The sequence below is a fragment of the Citrus clementina genome, unplaced genomic scaffold (genome assembly GCF_000493195.1).
Source record: "Citrus clementina cultivar Clemenules unplaced genomic scaffold, Citrus_clementina_v1.0 scaffold_1, whole genome shotgun sequence".
NCBI lineage: Eukaryota > Viridiplantae > Streptophyta > Magnoliopsida > Sapindales > Rutaceae > Citrus > Citrus x clementina.
The window spans coordinates 8616481-8632253 of NW_006263303.1; the positions used below are offsets into that span (position 1 = coordinate 8616481).

The 15773-nt window shown below is 34.5% G+C and overlaps 2 protein-coding genes and 2 long non-coding RNA genes across 6 annotated transcripts; 2 read left to right on the forward strand and 2 right to left on the reverse strand.

Annotated features, from left to right (window-relative positions):
* Positions 1–1029: 1029 nt before the first annotated feature.
* LOC18055672 lies at positions 1030–3734 on the forward strand. Of its 3 annotated transcripts, XR_002904034.1 has the most exons (5): positions 1030–1358; positions 1510–1605; positions 2127–2294; positions 3150–3292; positions 3365–3580. It is a non-coding gene; the product is annotated as an uncharacterized LOC18055672 (long non-coding RNA). The 3 variants fall into 3 exon arrangements; XR_002904033.1 differs by having other exon boundaries at positions 2127–3292; positions 3365–3734; XR_002904032.1 differs by lacking the exon at positions 1510–1605 and having other exon boundaries at positions 2127–3292; positions 3365–3734.
* A 632-nt stretch (positions 3735–4366) lies between these two features.
* Positions 4367–6326, reverse strand: LOC112095444. Its single transcript, XR_002903814.1, has 3 exons — positions 6246–6326; positions 5069–5185; positions 4367–4415 (listed from the first exon to the last, which is right to left on the reverse strand). It is a non-coding gene; the product is annotated as an uncharacterized LOC112095444 (long non-coding RNA).
* Positions 6327–6675: 349 nt separating this feature from the next.
* LOC18055673 (deoxyhypusine synthase) lies at positions 6676–10941 on the forward strand. The gene is made up of 7 exons (XM_006451330.2): positions 6676–7198; positions 7310–7477; positions 8124–8342; positions 8882–8968; positions 9986–10091; positions 10160–10395; positions 10494–10941. The coding sequence occupies exons 1-7, from the start codon at positions 6998–7000 to the stop codon at positions 10581–10583; spliced, it is 1107 nt and encodes a 368-aa protein (XP_006451393.1). The 5' UTR covers positions 6676–6997; the 3' UTR covers positions 10584–10941.
* Positions 10942–11147: 206 nt separating this feature from the next.
* LOC18055674 (probable caffeoyl-CoA O-methyltransferase At4g26220) lies at positions 11148–12175 on the reverse strand. The gene is given in 5 exon segments (XM_024177719.1): positions 11148–11387; positions 11491–11626; positions 11737–11881; positions 11954–12030; positions 12108–12175. Coding segments are annotated over 5 exon segments (666 nt in total).
* Positions 12176–15773: the final 3598 nt, after the last annotated feature.

A 15773-nucleotide genomic window follows, 5' to 3' on the forward strand; every position in this document is an offset into this window, starting at 1 on the left:
ATTAGAAGAAAAAAGTGTAAACAAAACAAAAACTTAGAAAAATAAAATAAAACTTATAAATTGACATTAAGTGTAAAATGAAACAAAAAAATTTGTAAACTACACATAAAACTAGTAAATTGATGGAAAAGATGGTAAATTTATATTAGAGTTGTAAATTGTAATAAGAACTTGTAAACAAAGTAAAAACTTAAAAAAATGACATAAAACTTGTAAATTGACATTAAGTGTGAAATGAAATAAAAAATGTGTAAATCACATATAAAACTAATAAATTGATGGAAAAAAGGGTAAATTAATGATGGAATTGTAAATTAGAAGAAAAAAATATAAAAAAACAAAAATTTAAGAAAAATGACATAAAACTTGTAAATTGACATTAAATATGAAATGAAACAAAAAATTTGTAAACCACACATAAAACTAGTAAATTGATGAAAAAATAGGTAAATTAATGTTGGAGTTGTAAATTACAAGAAAAATTTGTAAACAAAACAAAAACTTAAAAAAATGACACAAAACTTGTATATTAATATTTCAGTATGAAATGAAACAAAAAATTTATAAATCACATATAAAATTAGTAAAATAATGAAAAAATTGGTAAGTTAATGTTTGAGTTGTAAATTATAAAAAAAACTTGTAACTGTTGTATAAAATTTATAAATCAACATTAACTTGTAAATCACAAATAAAATTAGTAAATGTAATTTAAAACTTAAACAAAAAATAATAATTACTTACTACTTAAGTAATAGATTACCTATTTATTTAGAATTAATTATATAAAATTTGTTATTCAAATCGATCGATTTGCATCCATTATGACATTAATACTGTAAATTTAATTACGATATTATATAATAGGATCCACCTGCATTGCAACAGTTACAACGTACAATATTTTTTGTCCTCATGTATAACTATCGTAGGATTTGGAGGGCTTCCATCTAACGGCTCAGATGAGTCCCACGCATAAGTAAAGTAGTCGGTTGTATGCTGAGACTGTAGGTAAATATAATAAAAAAATCCAAAATAACTAAAATTAGGTGATTGAATCAGTGTTGAGAGGATATCGTCGAAATCATAGCAAAATCCCATAAATTGCTCAAATCTGTTCCACGTATAGTAAAATCGGATAATGAAATTAATTGCCAATGGGAGTGCGGTCGTATGAGGCTGAAGTAAATTTGAAATCGCTGTAGAGAAATTGAAGTCGAATACATCTCTGCGGCAGCCAACTACGGCCGACATTGGGCAGAGCCGAAACTTTAGGAATTAGGCAAATGTAATTTATGGAAAAGGGTTGGAAAAAGTCTGTTTGATCTGTTGATGAGCCGTTCGATCGGACGCAACAGGTAACTACTGATAAGAAATTGTAAATTTTGTTTGAAAGATTTAACGGTGGTAATTAGGTTAAGATTGTCGGTTCTGTTTTTGATAGAAGAATTAGAGAATGGGAGAATGCATTCCAGGAAGCATTGTTTAATTTCTTTGTAACAAGTGCAGGATGGAAGAAGCAAGATGATATTTATTTATTGGAGAAGAAATTGAAGAAGGAGCATGCATATAGTTTTCAATAAATTTGTCCAACGAACTGTGCAGGTTGAAGTTGCTTAATTTTTCTAAGGATCATTTGGTTATATGGCTAATTAGTAAGGTGTTACTTGTATGGTATTGTCTTCAGAGAATGAGAGCATATTGTCTAAAGTTCTTTCAAATCTGAATTAGATTAATGATCAGATCCATTATGCTTTTAGTAGCCAAATTATGGAGCATTAGCCTAAATGTGGCAAAGGAATTTCCTTAACCGTGGACAACCTCCTTGAGGGAAATGTGGGTAGAGGATTGCATGCCGGAGAGTTAATTGATTTCTAAATAAGCTATTGTCTAAATCTTAATGAGTCATGCTTAAATATGCTATAAGAGGTTGGCTGAGTTGTAAACAAGCTATTGTCTAAATCCTAATAAGTCATGCTTAAATATGATATAAGAGGTTGGTCTTGGCTAAGACGAAGATTTATCTGCCTGGTCCAGACTATAATCTAAGGCAACTGTTCAGTGGTTAATATTTCTTAAATTCTTTTGCTTATTCATTTGTTTTTTAACTCTTTGGTTGGTGGTAGTTCATTGTCATACAGTATTCAGAGGAAGATGACTTCATGAGCAATTTATATCAAAAGTTGGAAAAAGAAATGCACAAAATGGTGGCAGTCTTTTCAAATGAAACGGGAACAACTGCAAAGGCTCAAGTGAATAGTTTAATGAAGTTGAAAGTGCTGGGCTAAACCGAGGTGGCTTGAATCAGTATTAGCAAGTTTCATTTCTTTCTTTCCTATATTTATCTCAAAAAGTATTCTATGTTAAAAGAAAACTAGGATCTTTTTTCTGCCCTGAGTTTAGGATTTAATAATTCATTTACATCTTGAAGGGGATTTTGATGGGGAGGTTGTATAAGTATCAAGTTTGAGTAACCCCAGACATATGTATTAGGCAGTAACTCTTATGTTTGTTAACTCCATGTGAAGATCAGTGTGTTAAAATATCAATGATAATGATTAGGTTAGTTAAAATCGTGCTTTTTCTTGTTTTGAGTTTGGTTTTGGTTAATTGAGTTTACTGGAGTTGGTATGTTTAAATTTTCTGCTGCTATTAGGAATTAACTTCCCCAGAGTAGCCATGAACTAGTCTATTTTTTACCAGGATGTTTAAGCTCTTCAAATATTTGAATTTCAGCATATGTATATATCTTCTTATGATTGCAAGTCATTGCAGTAGCTTTACGTGTTGATAATTGGAATTCTATACTTCTATGGTCTAGGCTGCAGTTGCAAAGTGCATTTTTGCATTTAACTGCAGAGAAATGAGATGTTCAATGAATAGCTAATTAGTCTACATCTACCCCCAAGATTATGTTTAGCATAGGAATACTAGTAGTATGGACAAAAGTACCTCTAATGTTTTTACTTTAGTTACTCCTCCATGGATTCTGTAGAGGGTCACAAGTCCACTCCTTAAGCATATGAGTTTTTGGATTTTGGATTTTGAATCATTCGCTTATATGGTTTTTTAATTTAGATTTTGGATCAACTTTAATAAATTTTATTCTAGTAATTCACTCTGTTAAAAGATTGAATTGATTAAGACAGGTGGTGGCCTCGATGTATTGGCCAGAAGTAATCAAGTACAGAGGAGTTGTCTCTGCCCAGTCACACAATGAGGAAATTATCTGAGATCTCTATAAATCTATTCAAGATCCTCAGAAAGGTTTAGTTCATGGAGGAATAATCAGGTTAGTAGACATGGAAATACATTTCAGGCGCCTTAATTGAGAGAAACTTATGCTTCTGTTTGTCTTTTACAGGGAGCATGATCTACTACCATCAGCTTACTACAATCATGAAGTAACAACAAAAAATGGCTTGTTCAACTTAAGCCCGTGCGTTGAACTAAGTGACTTTTTTTGGGAATAATTGTTTTCATTTCTATTAATACATGACGTAAATATTGTCTGCCCCCAACCTCACTTTTTTTTGCATTACTTACAAAGATCCAAAATATTAATTCAGCATGTTTAATTGTTTATATGTCCAAATGTTTGCATATTTCGAATGTTTTGCGGGCAAATGGCCTGTGGGAACTTCACCATAAAGAAGGCCACCAACCTTGTAATTTAGATATAATCGAATGAAATATAACAAATGCTTACTACTCTAGCTTCTGTTCTCTCCCTCTTCACCTGACTTCTTTCAACTACAACTTTTAAGTTCTTATTTATAAATATTCCATAAACTTAGGATACTTCCATAATAAATCTGTAATAATCAGACAATATAACCATTACAGAATTTCAAAAGAACGGACAATGGAAAGAAAAAAAAAAAGAGAGAGAACTCTTAAAACAGTATACGATGCATAGACTTCGTTTATCTGCACTAATTAACTGTGTGTCTGATGGACGCAATATTATTGTAACAAAAGGGAGGTCCTCGTCATTCCGATGACTCAGTGTTAATGTGATCATCTTCACTCAAAACAGATAGGCAAGTGTTAATTCATCAATTGGGAGTCCGAAGAGACAGTCATTCATCTGAGAAGTAGACATGCCATTAAGAAAATTACTTTTGTTGGTCTCGATTTGCTGCCAAATATCGTCAGAAAAACCACCCTAATCTCATTGCAGAATCCACAAAAAAATGAAAGTTTTTCATCCAAGGCTTGAAGCATATCATGATATTCAGCAAATGTCGGGTAAGACTGAAAAAGCAAAATAAGAGCATGGTAAATTGTGCACCCAATAATAGCCAATTTGAATTTCATCTTGAGCACTATCTAAAACATTAAGAGAATGCCCGTAAGGTGATGGCATATGCTTCCCATAATCGCATATCATGCCGGAAAAGATCAAAAAGTACCTGCAAAGAGCCGGAAGGAAAATCTTAATATGCAAGGATACTATTGTCATAATAAATCAGGTACCAACTTCAGGAGAATTGGAGTGATTAAACTAGTGCCTACCTATCATGATGCAACCATATGAGATAAAAGTTATTTATACTACCTCAAAAGTCAAAACTAGCTATTTTGAATACATCATCTTTGGATGCCTGAAAAATTATTATTTTGATTCTATCCAGTATTCTATATCATACTCTTCCTAGGTTCCATTACTTTTAGAGCTTTCAAACTTTACCACCATAGTCTCATATAAAATAAACAACCAGCAAAAGTGCTAGCAAATTCAACGAGTTATAGTTATACAACCAAGATGATAAAAAGAAAACAATCAAGCAGCTTGAAATGAGATGGCCAAGCAAAAATCCTCAGAAAAATATCAATGAAATTTTCTCTTGAAAAGCATCTAGTTTTGCCCAACATAATTTTCCTTTCTACAGTGAACTAAGTTCCACCTAAAGCATCAGATGCAATACTTTATGATTTAAAAATATAAATATCTTTACAGAAGTTCAGATCCTCAATTCTGACTCAATAATTTTGAGCTTCTCATAAATTCCAAAATGCTGTAAGGTAAAACAGATAAAGTAAAAGCAATAATGGGGCATTATACCTTAGATCGTCTCAAAAGAGTTGCCAGAACCATTATTTACTCTTTGAATCTTACAGACCACATATGAGCCAGAACGAATTCTGCATCCAATTGGCTCTGCAGTGTACCCATTTGAAGCTAGAATATTATGAAAGATAATTCAATCAATGAAGAAATGTTGAGATATATATAATTCAACAATTCCTTGTGGCATATAATAGTAATGAAATTACAAAGAGCTGAACGATTCAAAAGTGAGATCTCATCAGTGTCTAGTTGATCACTTTTGAAAGAAAAATTTATGTTAATGTTATAACTCTCTATGAATCCAGTTAAGAGTAAAAAGGAAGTTATAAAATACCTAACCATCTTGACTCAAGTACTTTTTAGAAATTTTTGCAAACAAAATATTTACACTATCAGCTTTGAAACGAAAAATAAAAAAAAATAATCTAAGAGAAAAACATCACACTTTAGGCTCTTTTGACTGTTGATTTCAACTTGTTGGGTGATCTCATTGAACTTTCCTTGTGTTAATTGTGAACTTTCAACATATTTAATACTTCCTCAAATCTTCTCAGTCACATCACGGAATGGTTCCAAGGCATCTTGAATGATCAATTTCAGAACATGTGCAGCAAGCGGACAGCAAATAATTGTCTTATCCTACATCTTCGAACCTTAATGCATGTAGGTACTTTTAACCAAAGAACTCACTCTACTTTCGATTTCATAAACTGGATACATTACATCTAACGATTGCCTACAAGTGAGGCCATTTTCATGTACTAATGATCGGAAATTTTAATCCCCCAAATTCGATCCTTTACAACCAATTTCAGTCTTAAGTGCTGCCTAAAGGTCAATGTCAAGATTTTTCCATGAAAGCCTAATGACTGGTTGGAAAATTATGGAACTCACGCTCAGCTTACAGCTCCTAAATGAATGCATAACCGGTTGTAAAGTATTTTTTTCAAAGAAAAATCTGTATCTGCCATAAAAATTCAATAGCTATAGTATCAAACTCGAGGAGAGTGTTGTCATAAATTTCTTGATCGACATCACAACAATAACATATCAAAGCCAAAATACAAATTCCAAAATCCAATGCTAAAACCCTAACTCTGCCAACAATTATGCATGATAATAACTCAAATAATAGGCCATTGAAATGAAAAATTAAGAGACATTTTATTACCAAAACTTTTGAAAATCCATCAAAAGTCAAATAAAAAGGTCATTTGACGGCTTTCTCTACTGCAGTTGCCGAGTTATCATCAGTCCATGGATCGCTCTCTTGCTATTTCTTCTACAATAGACTTCTGATGAGTTCTCGCCACTTGTCGACTGCAGTTCTGCAGACAAATCCGAAGACGAAGAAATAGAGCAATCGAAGAACCTTTGTGCCAGCGGGGCCTGCCGTCATCTCTTCTCCCGTCATCTTTCTCTACGGTGTGCGTGTTAGTTACTCATTTCGTCATTTTCTTGGGGATTGTTTGGCAGCTGAGAAATGTAACGAGAGAATATAACCGGTTGTAAAGGTTGCCAGTGGTTGATTAAATTAACCAATAATTAATTTCAACCGTTAGATTAAATTTGAAAGCATCCTACGATGTTGTCGGAAAAAGACAAAAGGCGTGGTAAGCTACAACCATGGCAACGTAGGTGAGTCGTATATAATAACCCGTAAAAGAAGAGCTTTTTATCCTCTTCCGCGTTTTTGACTCTACTATTTACAAATTCCATACAGGAAAAGTGAGAGGCGAGCAGCACCCTAAACCGTCTCCAAACCCTTAAAGAGCAGCCAGCTTTATTTCAACGCTCATTTTCAATTTTTTTTAAAATTATTGTATCACAACCATCTTGTTCCCTTGAAGAAATAAAATTGTTTGCTTTCTTCTATCTCTATACTCGCAAATTACTAAAGAGAAAAAAAAAAAAAGGGAAGCGATGGAGGATAATAGTAATGTTATGGCGTCAGTTCACTCTACAGTCTTCAAGGAATCGGAATCCCTCGAAGGCAAAGGCACTAAAATCGAGGGTTATGATTTTAATCAAGGCGTTAATTACTCTCAGCTTCTTAAATCAATGGTCTCCACTGGCTTTCAAGCTTCTAATTTCGGTGACGCCATTGAAGTCGTCAATCAAATGGTTTGTTTCTCCTCCCAACAGTTCCAATCATTCGTTAAATTCTTCTTCTTCTTCTTTTAACTATCATGCTAAAAAGTTATATATATATTTTTTAAAAAAATTGGATTGAAGCTAGATTGGAGGCTTGCTGACGAGGTGACACCGGAAGATTGTGATGAGAGAGAGAGGGATCCGGAGTACAGGAAGTCTGTTCGATGCAAAGTGTTTCTGGGTTTTACTTCTAATCTTATTTCCTCTGGTGTTAGAGATACCGTTCGCTATCTTGTACAGCATCATATGGTCAGCGTCTTATTTTAATTTTTATGTTTGATAATTTTACATAGAGGAAGATATTTCGATTTTTCAGACCTGATTATTATAATATTAGCTGCATTCTAATCATGACACTAGTATTTTGAGCGAGTTTGTGTGTGATAATAAGATGCTTTAGTGAAGATACTGTCTTTCACATTCTTGTAACATGAAGAGTTTTCCGTTTGAATTTTTACTTCCACATTGAATTTGAGAACATAATATCGGAGAAATTATGATAAGAGTTGACCAACTTACATTTGGCTCCTGGATTTCTTCTCCTCGATGTAATATATGCCAATATGGGCTTCTCACTGGTTCTAGTCTGCACTCTTTAAAAGCTTATGAATGTTCCAGCTGCTTATAAGAAATAGGTTCTTCATGCTAACTGGTTGGGCTGATTGGCGATAGGGGAAAAATCTCCCTCTCTCTCATATGTTAGTTCAGCTGTTAAGAGATATCTTTGAATATTAATGACTTGGTTTTTTCTGATTGTTCATGTTTGTGAATCCTCACCCTGCTCAGTTTTTTATTTTTTGGGTTGTGATTAATGAATGGATTTTGCATCTTTATGATTTGGTTGCTTTTCATTTTAACTAGATTGTTAGAATTGGCACTTCTAATATGACTGCAGGTAGATGTAGTGGTAACAACAGCTGGTGGTATTGAAGAGGATCTCGTAAAATGCCTTGCACCTACCTTTAAAGGGGATTTTGCTCTACCTGGAGCTTATTTACGATCAAAAGGATTGAACCGCATTGGGAATCTGTTGGTTCCTAATGACAACTACTGCAAATTTGAGGATTGGATCATTCCCATTTTTGACCAGATGCTGAAAGAACAAAATGAAGAGGCACTTTCTCATCTTTCTATAATTTTTTGTTCATATTTATGTTTGTAAGATATTCTCTTGAGTGTATGTTTCTGTGTATTTCTCTAATTAATTCGCTTGATGTCAGCATTTCACTTCCTAAATGTTTATTCATGTCTGTCATATTAAGATCTGCGAACCTGTAAGTTAGTTAGTTCTAAATTCTTTTACCAAAGTTAGAAAGAAAGGAAGATTTTTTTAAATTTAAATCTAAATTATTCTGCCTTATTAAATATTTGAGTTTATAAACATGAAAGCATTTATTGTTGGCAATTACGGGTTGTAGAAGTCATTGTTTTGATATGCCAATTACTATCTCCTAGTTGTTTTTTATAATTTGCTCCTGTAATTAGTGGCATTATAATTACGAAGAGGAGTGCCTTTTTTTTTTCTTTAATTATTCTTCACCCTTAGGCCTTTGTCCAAAGCATTTTGTCTTATGCTCAAGTTATATGCCATCGTTGGCAATCATGTACTGAGCTCTAAGAACATTAGTACCCTTTCTCCTTTTGGTTTCACAGGAGATATCGTGGACACCATCTAAGGTAATTGCTCGGCTAGGAAAAGAAATAAATGATGAGAGTTCATATCTTTACTGGGCATATAAGGTAAGTATTCATTCAAGTTTAGCTTCATATTTTTGTTCCCTTCTTTTTCATCATGGCACATTGATCAACATTCTTGTCTGTAACCAATCACATTTTATGATTATCCTCATTTATATTTCCTTAACATCTTTCAGCAATTAGTATCTGCTCTGCATGCTCCTTCATTATTTTCAAATAAATGAATAACATATTAACTCCCACTCTTTTCTTTTCCCTTTTATTAATCTTTTTTCTTTCTTTTTACTCAAATGGTTCTCTTTTGTTATATATCATGTACATTTCATAATCTCAAACCAGCGAGTCGGGTATGTTTACTGCGCAAGTGACTCAAAAGTTTTGACCATGAAAATTGAAATCTTTCATCTCCGCATAGTAACCTATGTGGTAGGAGATTATAAATCTTTTTAATTCATTCTCTCATGTTCATACAAACATGCATACATTCTTCTGAAATCTCTGGTTTAATAAGTTTCTGGAACTTGAGAGAAATTTCACTATCCGAAGTTTGGGTCTGCAAGGTAAAATTCCCATAGAAGTTTTGTGGAAATATCTGCAGCCAACGTGTGGCAGTACTTCACACTCTGTTATGGAATTTTAGTTTGAAGGGGACGGCAATGTCTATTTAGTACAAAAGTCGCAATCCAATAGGGATTGTGATTTTGAGTAACAACAGAATCATAAATGGGTTTTATACTGAATGCATCAGTAGTAGGGAATTTAAATGTGTTCACTAGATGTTATACCATGAGTGCAAATCTGCATAATATGCAGTGTTTACTCTTATGTAATGCTACTCTTAGTTGTTGTACTGTTTATTCATATAAAATGCTACTCTGAGGTTGAGATGTGGTTCAATATAATGCGAAGTAATGGTAAACATTCAATGTCTGCCAGTCTGCAATCTATGTACGGTTTATTCTTATATGATGCTACTCTAAGCTGTTCAATTCAATGCCAAGTAATGGTAACAGTCAACACCTTCAAGATATTTTGATATTCTTCTGGGACATTCTGCAGAACAATATTCCAGTCTTTTGTCCAGGCTTAACTGATGGCTCACTGGGGGATATGTTGTATTTTCATTCCTTCCGAAGCCCAGGCCTGATCATTGACATTGTGCAAGGTAGATTTTTCCTATTTCCATGTCTAGTTAGCAGTTTCAGATTTTTATCTAAAAAGATATTTGAACAGATATCAGGGCAATTAATGGTGAAGCTGTTCATGCAAGTCCTAGGAAAACTGGGTTGATAATTTTAGGAGGTGGGTTACCAAAGCATCATATTTGCAATGCCAATATGATGCGCAATGGAGCAGATTATGCTGTCTTTATCAATACAGCCCAGGAATTTGATGGGAGTGATTCCGGTGCCCGCCCTGATGAGGCTGTGTCATGGGGAAAAATTCGAGGTTCAGCAAAAACTGTGAAGGTATTTCTCCATTTTATTCTTATAGGTTGTTTGTTGGTTTTATTATCTTTTGCAGATGCATATGATTCTAACATTTCCTTTCCATTGGTTTTAATCAGGTACACTGTGACGCAACCATTGCTTTTCCTCTGTTGGTTGCTGAAACATTTGCCTCAAGAAGAAATAAATTTGTTGAGACTGAGCGCTAAAAATTGAACTTTGGCCATGTGAAGATTTACATGATGAACTGCTGTTACAGTCCTGATTAAGTTATTACTTGGCCTGTTTTACAACTGCCTCAGATTATATAAGTGGACGCGAATCAAAGAGGATAGCTATCGTATCTGACAAGAATTTTCCTGCTAATTGATTCTTTTCTATGGTTACATAGTGACTTGTATTGAATGTAACTCATGGAAGTATAGGGAATTTCTTTCTCTGACAAGTTGTCTTTAGCTTTTAATCTTGAAATATCAATTCATTCACCACCATTGGATGTAGCTTGTTCTTGTTGTGAAAGCGACTTCTCGGATCATGAAATAAACGTACATCAGTTTTTGGAGAGGATTAAGCATGTGCCATTTACTAAAATGAATCAATGATCATCGTTTTTTTCAGGCTATAAGACATCTAGCTTATTATTATCAACACGTATATAAGCAGTTATTGCAGAAGAAATTTCTGCATCAAATAGTAATGCCAGTGTGTCCACCTTGATTTTCGGATTGTCCCACAAAATTTCAACAGGTTCAGTAAATACGTCTTACAAACCATCACCTAATGGGACCTGAGCTAGCAAATAATTTGTCAAGGTTCCAATTTGGTTGCCTGGTACTTCTCAAAATCTCCGGAACCTGCTCTTCAGCCATGGCTACTGTTCCTCCCCAGAGTGTGTTATCATAGATGACTATCCCGCCCACTTTGAACAATGTCATTAATGTTTCACGGTAGTTCCGGTAATTATCCTTGTGAGCATCCACAAAAGCATAGTCAAAACTGCTTTCATTTTCGTTCTGCAATTAAAACGCCAAAAAGGTTTCTTAAGCAAAAAGTAACTGTATCTTGTTCAGGAAAGAAAATGTAGATTAAACTTTTCGAAAAAAAAAGAATCTTTTCATCTTTTAGTAGCTGATCAAGAGCTGGTAAGGCCCTGGACTCCATCAAGTTTATCTTTGGATCAACTTCAACTTTTTTAATAATAGGTAATCCCGTTTCAGAAGACTCACGACTTACATCAATCGCTACAATCTGAAGAAATGTGATATATTAAACAAAATTTAAGGCAAACAAATACATTTTCATACAAAGTAAATGAAGAAGGTGCTTTCGAGATTAAATGGCATTTATTAATACTTCCTTTTACCATCATCTGGAATGTTAAGAGCAGTGAGGAGAAGAGAATATCCGGTGAATACTCCAAGTTATCATCGTTTTCTTAGCGTCTACAGCTTCCAGATCATGGCTATAAACTTACCTGCATCTGGTGCTGTGCCCATCATGGCTCTGGAAATCAATAACATACCGAGCAACCTTCTAAGCACATACATAAAGTGAGGAAAAAAACAAAAAAAAAAAATTCGATGCGCAGCAGTAATATCCGTTATCTCCTTCAGAGGCGTCGGCTCTAGTGGGAACACACTGGTCTCCAGTATATATGTCACAATATTAGAACATTACGCAAAAATTAGAATTAGAAAATTAAGAAAATGAAGTGGATGATACATAGAGATTCCTTGTATAACTCTTCACTTTGCAATAGACCCTTAGGAACACATGCTGCCTGTTTGGTGTTCTTTTCCATTGCATGCGCTAGATCTTTTAACTTGACTTGTAAAAGAAAAGCTAAAGCGAAGTAAATTGATCAAAATTTTGTAGAAACAACTGTCATACCATATTGAAAGCAAGATGGTTAATAATATTAAATATAGAAATTCTACTGCAAACTGATATATTCAATCAAAGTTGGTAAGTGCTTTTTTTTATTTTAATTAAATCAACCAAAGAATGAACATAAGGAGGGGGCGTAAATCAAAACCTCCCAATAGAAGCAAAAGTTTTAGCAATCAATATACAAACAGTCTAAGTCAAGGTGATTAATGTCGAATATATGGAATCCCGAGAGTGTTCAAATGAAGAATGCCGGATAAGCCAATTGGAAGTTCTTCAAGATTGAAAAATCGCTGACAAGTCTGATAAGTACAAGCCCAGTTGAACATAAAGTTAGCAGCAGATGTAACTTCTCGAAAAACATGCCTAATAACAATAGATGGCTTAGAAGCCAATGCCCGAACTCTAGGGGTGGCAAAACGAATAAACGAATCGAATTTGAATCGAATCATAAACGAATTTGGTCAAAATTCTACTGATTCGAATTCGATTCGTTTAATAAATGAATTGAAATCTCAGGATTCGGATTAGATTCGTTTATTAAACAAAATATAATTAATAAACAAAATTAAGCAAAATAAAATATAAAAAGCCACAAATTTAATATCCTACAACAAAATACAAATAACCCAAACCATATTCTAGGATTAAATATAAGTTCATCCAAATTACGATATTAACCTTCAAATTTTAAAAAAAATTCAAATAAATTTAAGGACAAAAAAGTAATTTAATTAAACAAATAGTAAACAAATTTTAAAAGAATCGACATGTATTCGATTCATTTATGACTCGTTTATTAAATGAATCCTAATATAATAAACGAATCAACATCTTCAAATTTGGATTTGATTCGTTTAATTAGCGAATAGAATCGAATTCACTCATTTATTAAACGAATCAATTTTTTCAAACTCAATCCCATTTAAATCACATCGAATCAAATTGAATAAACGAATCTTGACCTATATTACCACCCATACCGAACTCGACCAAGGAGATAAGAAAAATCTCACTGCACAGATATATTTAAAATAGCCCAAGAAATCATAGTGGCCGAATCAGATTCCACCTCAGGAGAAGAAAAACCAAGTTGAGCAGCAAGATCTAAACCCTCTAACAGAGCTATCAACTTAGCAAAAAGAATAGACTAGTGCTCCAAAAAGGAACCAAAAGTAACTAACACCACTCCTTGATGATCTCGCAAAACACCACCAGTCGAAGCCATATTAGGGTTTCCCCAAGAACAACCATCCACACTCAACTTCACTACGGCCGGCGACGGTTTCATCCAAAAAATCAATCGAAGAGATCTACGGGGAGGCATGACAATCTGTAATCCCTCTCCAATCTGAGTATCCAAAACACCTTTTAACTGATATGGCTTAAAACCAAAAGCGTCACTGACCAACCTAAGATCCAGGAGCACTCTAAAAATAATAGCATCCATATTAAAGGCAACAGAATCGAACTTGAAAATGTTTTGAGCCTTCTAAACATGCTACAAAATGAAGCATGGGAAAATGACTCGAATATGTTTCGAAGAATGGCAGCACCGCTGTTAGTGACCAAGCAAAGAAAGGGGAGACAGAAAAAGAATATATTGAAGACCAACCATCGAATAAAACTGCCGCTAGATCTGTCGAACCACCGAACAATCCAAAAATAAGTGTATGATAGTCTTAGTATTCGGATTACAATGACACCAGGAAACCATGTGAAAACCCCTCAAGCACAAGCATCATCCATAGCCAAAAAACCATGCAACAAGCGCCATAAGAAAAAAGAGACCGATGAAGGAATATGCCGCTACCAAATTAAAGAAAAAACCTCACTCTTGCTACGGGACCCATGTACAAATTCCCAATTACTCCTTAGAGAAAAATTTCCATCCCTAGATAAGGCCTAACGGAGTATATCCGGCCAAACACCAGAAATAGGTGTCAACAAAATCTTATCAACAACTGAAGATGGCAGCACTGATAAAAGTATCCCTCTATCCTAAACCACACCACACCAAAAAGAAGATGTCAAGGCCATAGAAGCTGCTGTAGGATTAAAATGGAAAAGAGGCATATTGCCAAGCCAATAATCATACCAGAAACTGCTATCACTGGATCTAAACAGTCGACGAATATGAGGCTTAGCAATACAACGAATAGAGCATAATCATCTCCACAGAAGAGAAACATGATAGCGAAATTGAACTATACCTAGGTGCTCAACTCTACAATACTTAGATTTCATAAAGGAAGCCCAAAAAGAATGTTTGTCCCGAAACCGCCACCACAGTTTAATCTCGAAAGCATAAGCCAAATTAGAAAAGGGATGAACTCCCAAACCACCCTCCGCCACTAGAAAGAAGACAGTTGGCCACCTGCACCAACGAATGTGTCGTTGAGAATCCGTATCACACCATAAGAATCAGGTGAATAACTGCTCAAGGTTCTAAATGACCGTAGCAGGCGGCCGAAGGACATGAAAAAGATGAAGTGACATAGATGAAAGCACTTGCTGAGTGAGCACAAGCTTACCACTAAAGGAAAAAATTCGATTGGCCCACCCATAAATCCTTCCCCTAATCTTACAGACCATATCATCAAAGTGTTAAATCCACACACCACCCATATACACTGATCAACCCAAAACGGAGACTGCTGTGGCTGAAAATCAGTGATAGATTGAACTATAGTCTTCGCAAGACAAAAGCCTGTCTCCCGACATAAAAACTACTTTTCGACTGATTGATCTGTTGACCCGAAACAACCTTATGATGATGTAAAAAATCCATAACACGATGAAGGCTAGATCAGCACCGATTCACAAATATAATAATATCATCAGCAAAGCTCAAATGGGAAACATACATAAAAGTAGCTGTAAAATATCTCAAGGAAGGGTGCTGAGAATATAATTGTTCCAAACCTCGAGACAAAAATTCAGCAGCAATGATAAAGAGGCAAGGCGACAGGGAATCACCTTGCCGAAGACTACCCTACAACTGCAAGAAACCATGATTGTTTGATCAAGGATATCTAATGATCAAAGAACCCAAAGCACCAGAGCATCTGAAGAATAAAGGACCATGACATCCTGTCATAAGCCTTTGCCATATCTAGCTTAAGAATCACATTACCACCCCGACTACGACGATTACTATCATGAATGAGCTCTTGGACCAACAATACAATATCATGTAATAACACCTGACCCGGGACAAAGCCACTATGGGATGGAGATATAATCCGAGAAAGAAGAGCGGACAGTCACAAAACCAGCATCTTAATCAAAGCTGGTAAGTTTTCACATGCACAATTGAATGCATTAAACACCTTCTAGAGGTCAGAGTAGATACATAATAAAATTGAAAGTTATATATTTAAACCATGTATTAAAAGTGACACCAAACATTAATTTTCATAACAAAATTCGTAAGTCTTAATTGAACTTATTACTTACTTTTCCATATCCGGCTCTTACAAATTCTAAGCGTGAAATAAAATTGAGTCCAC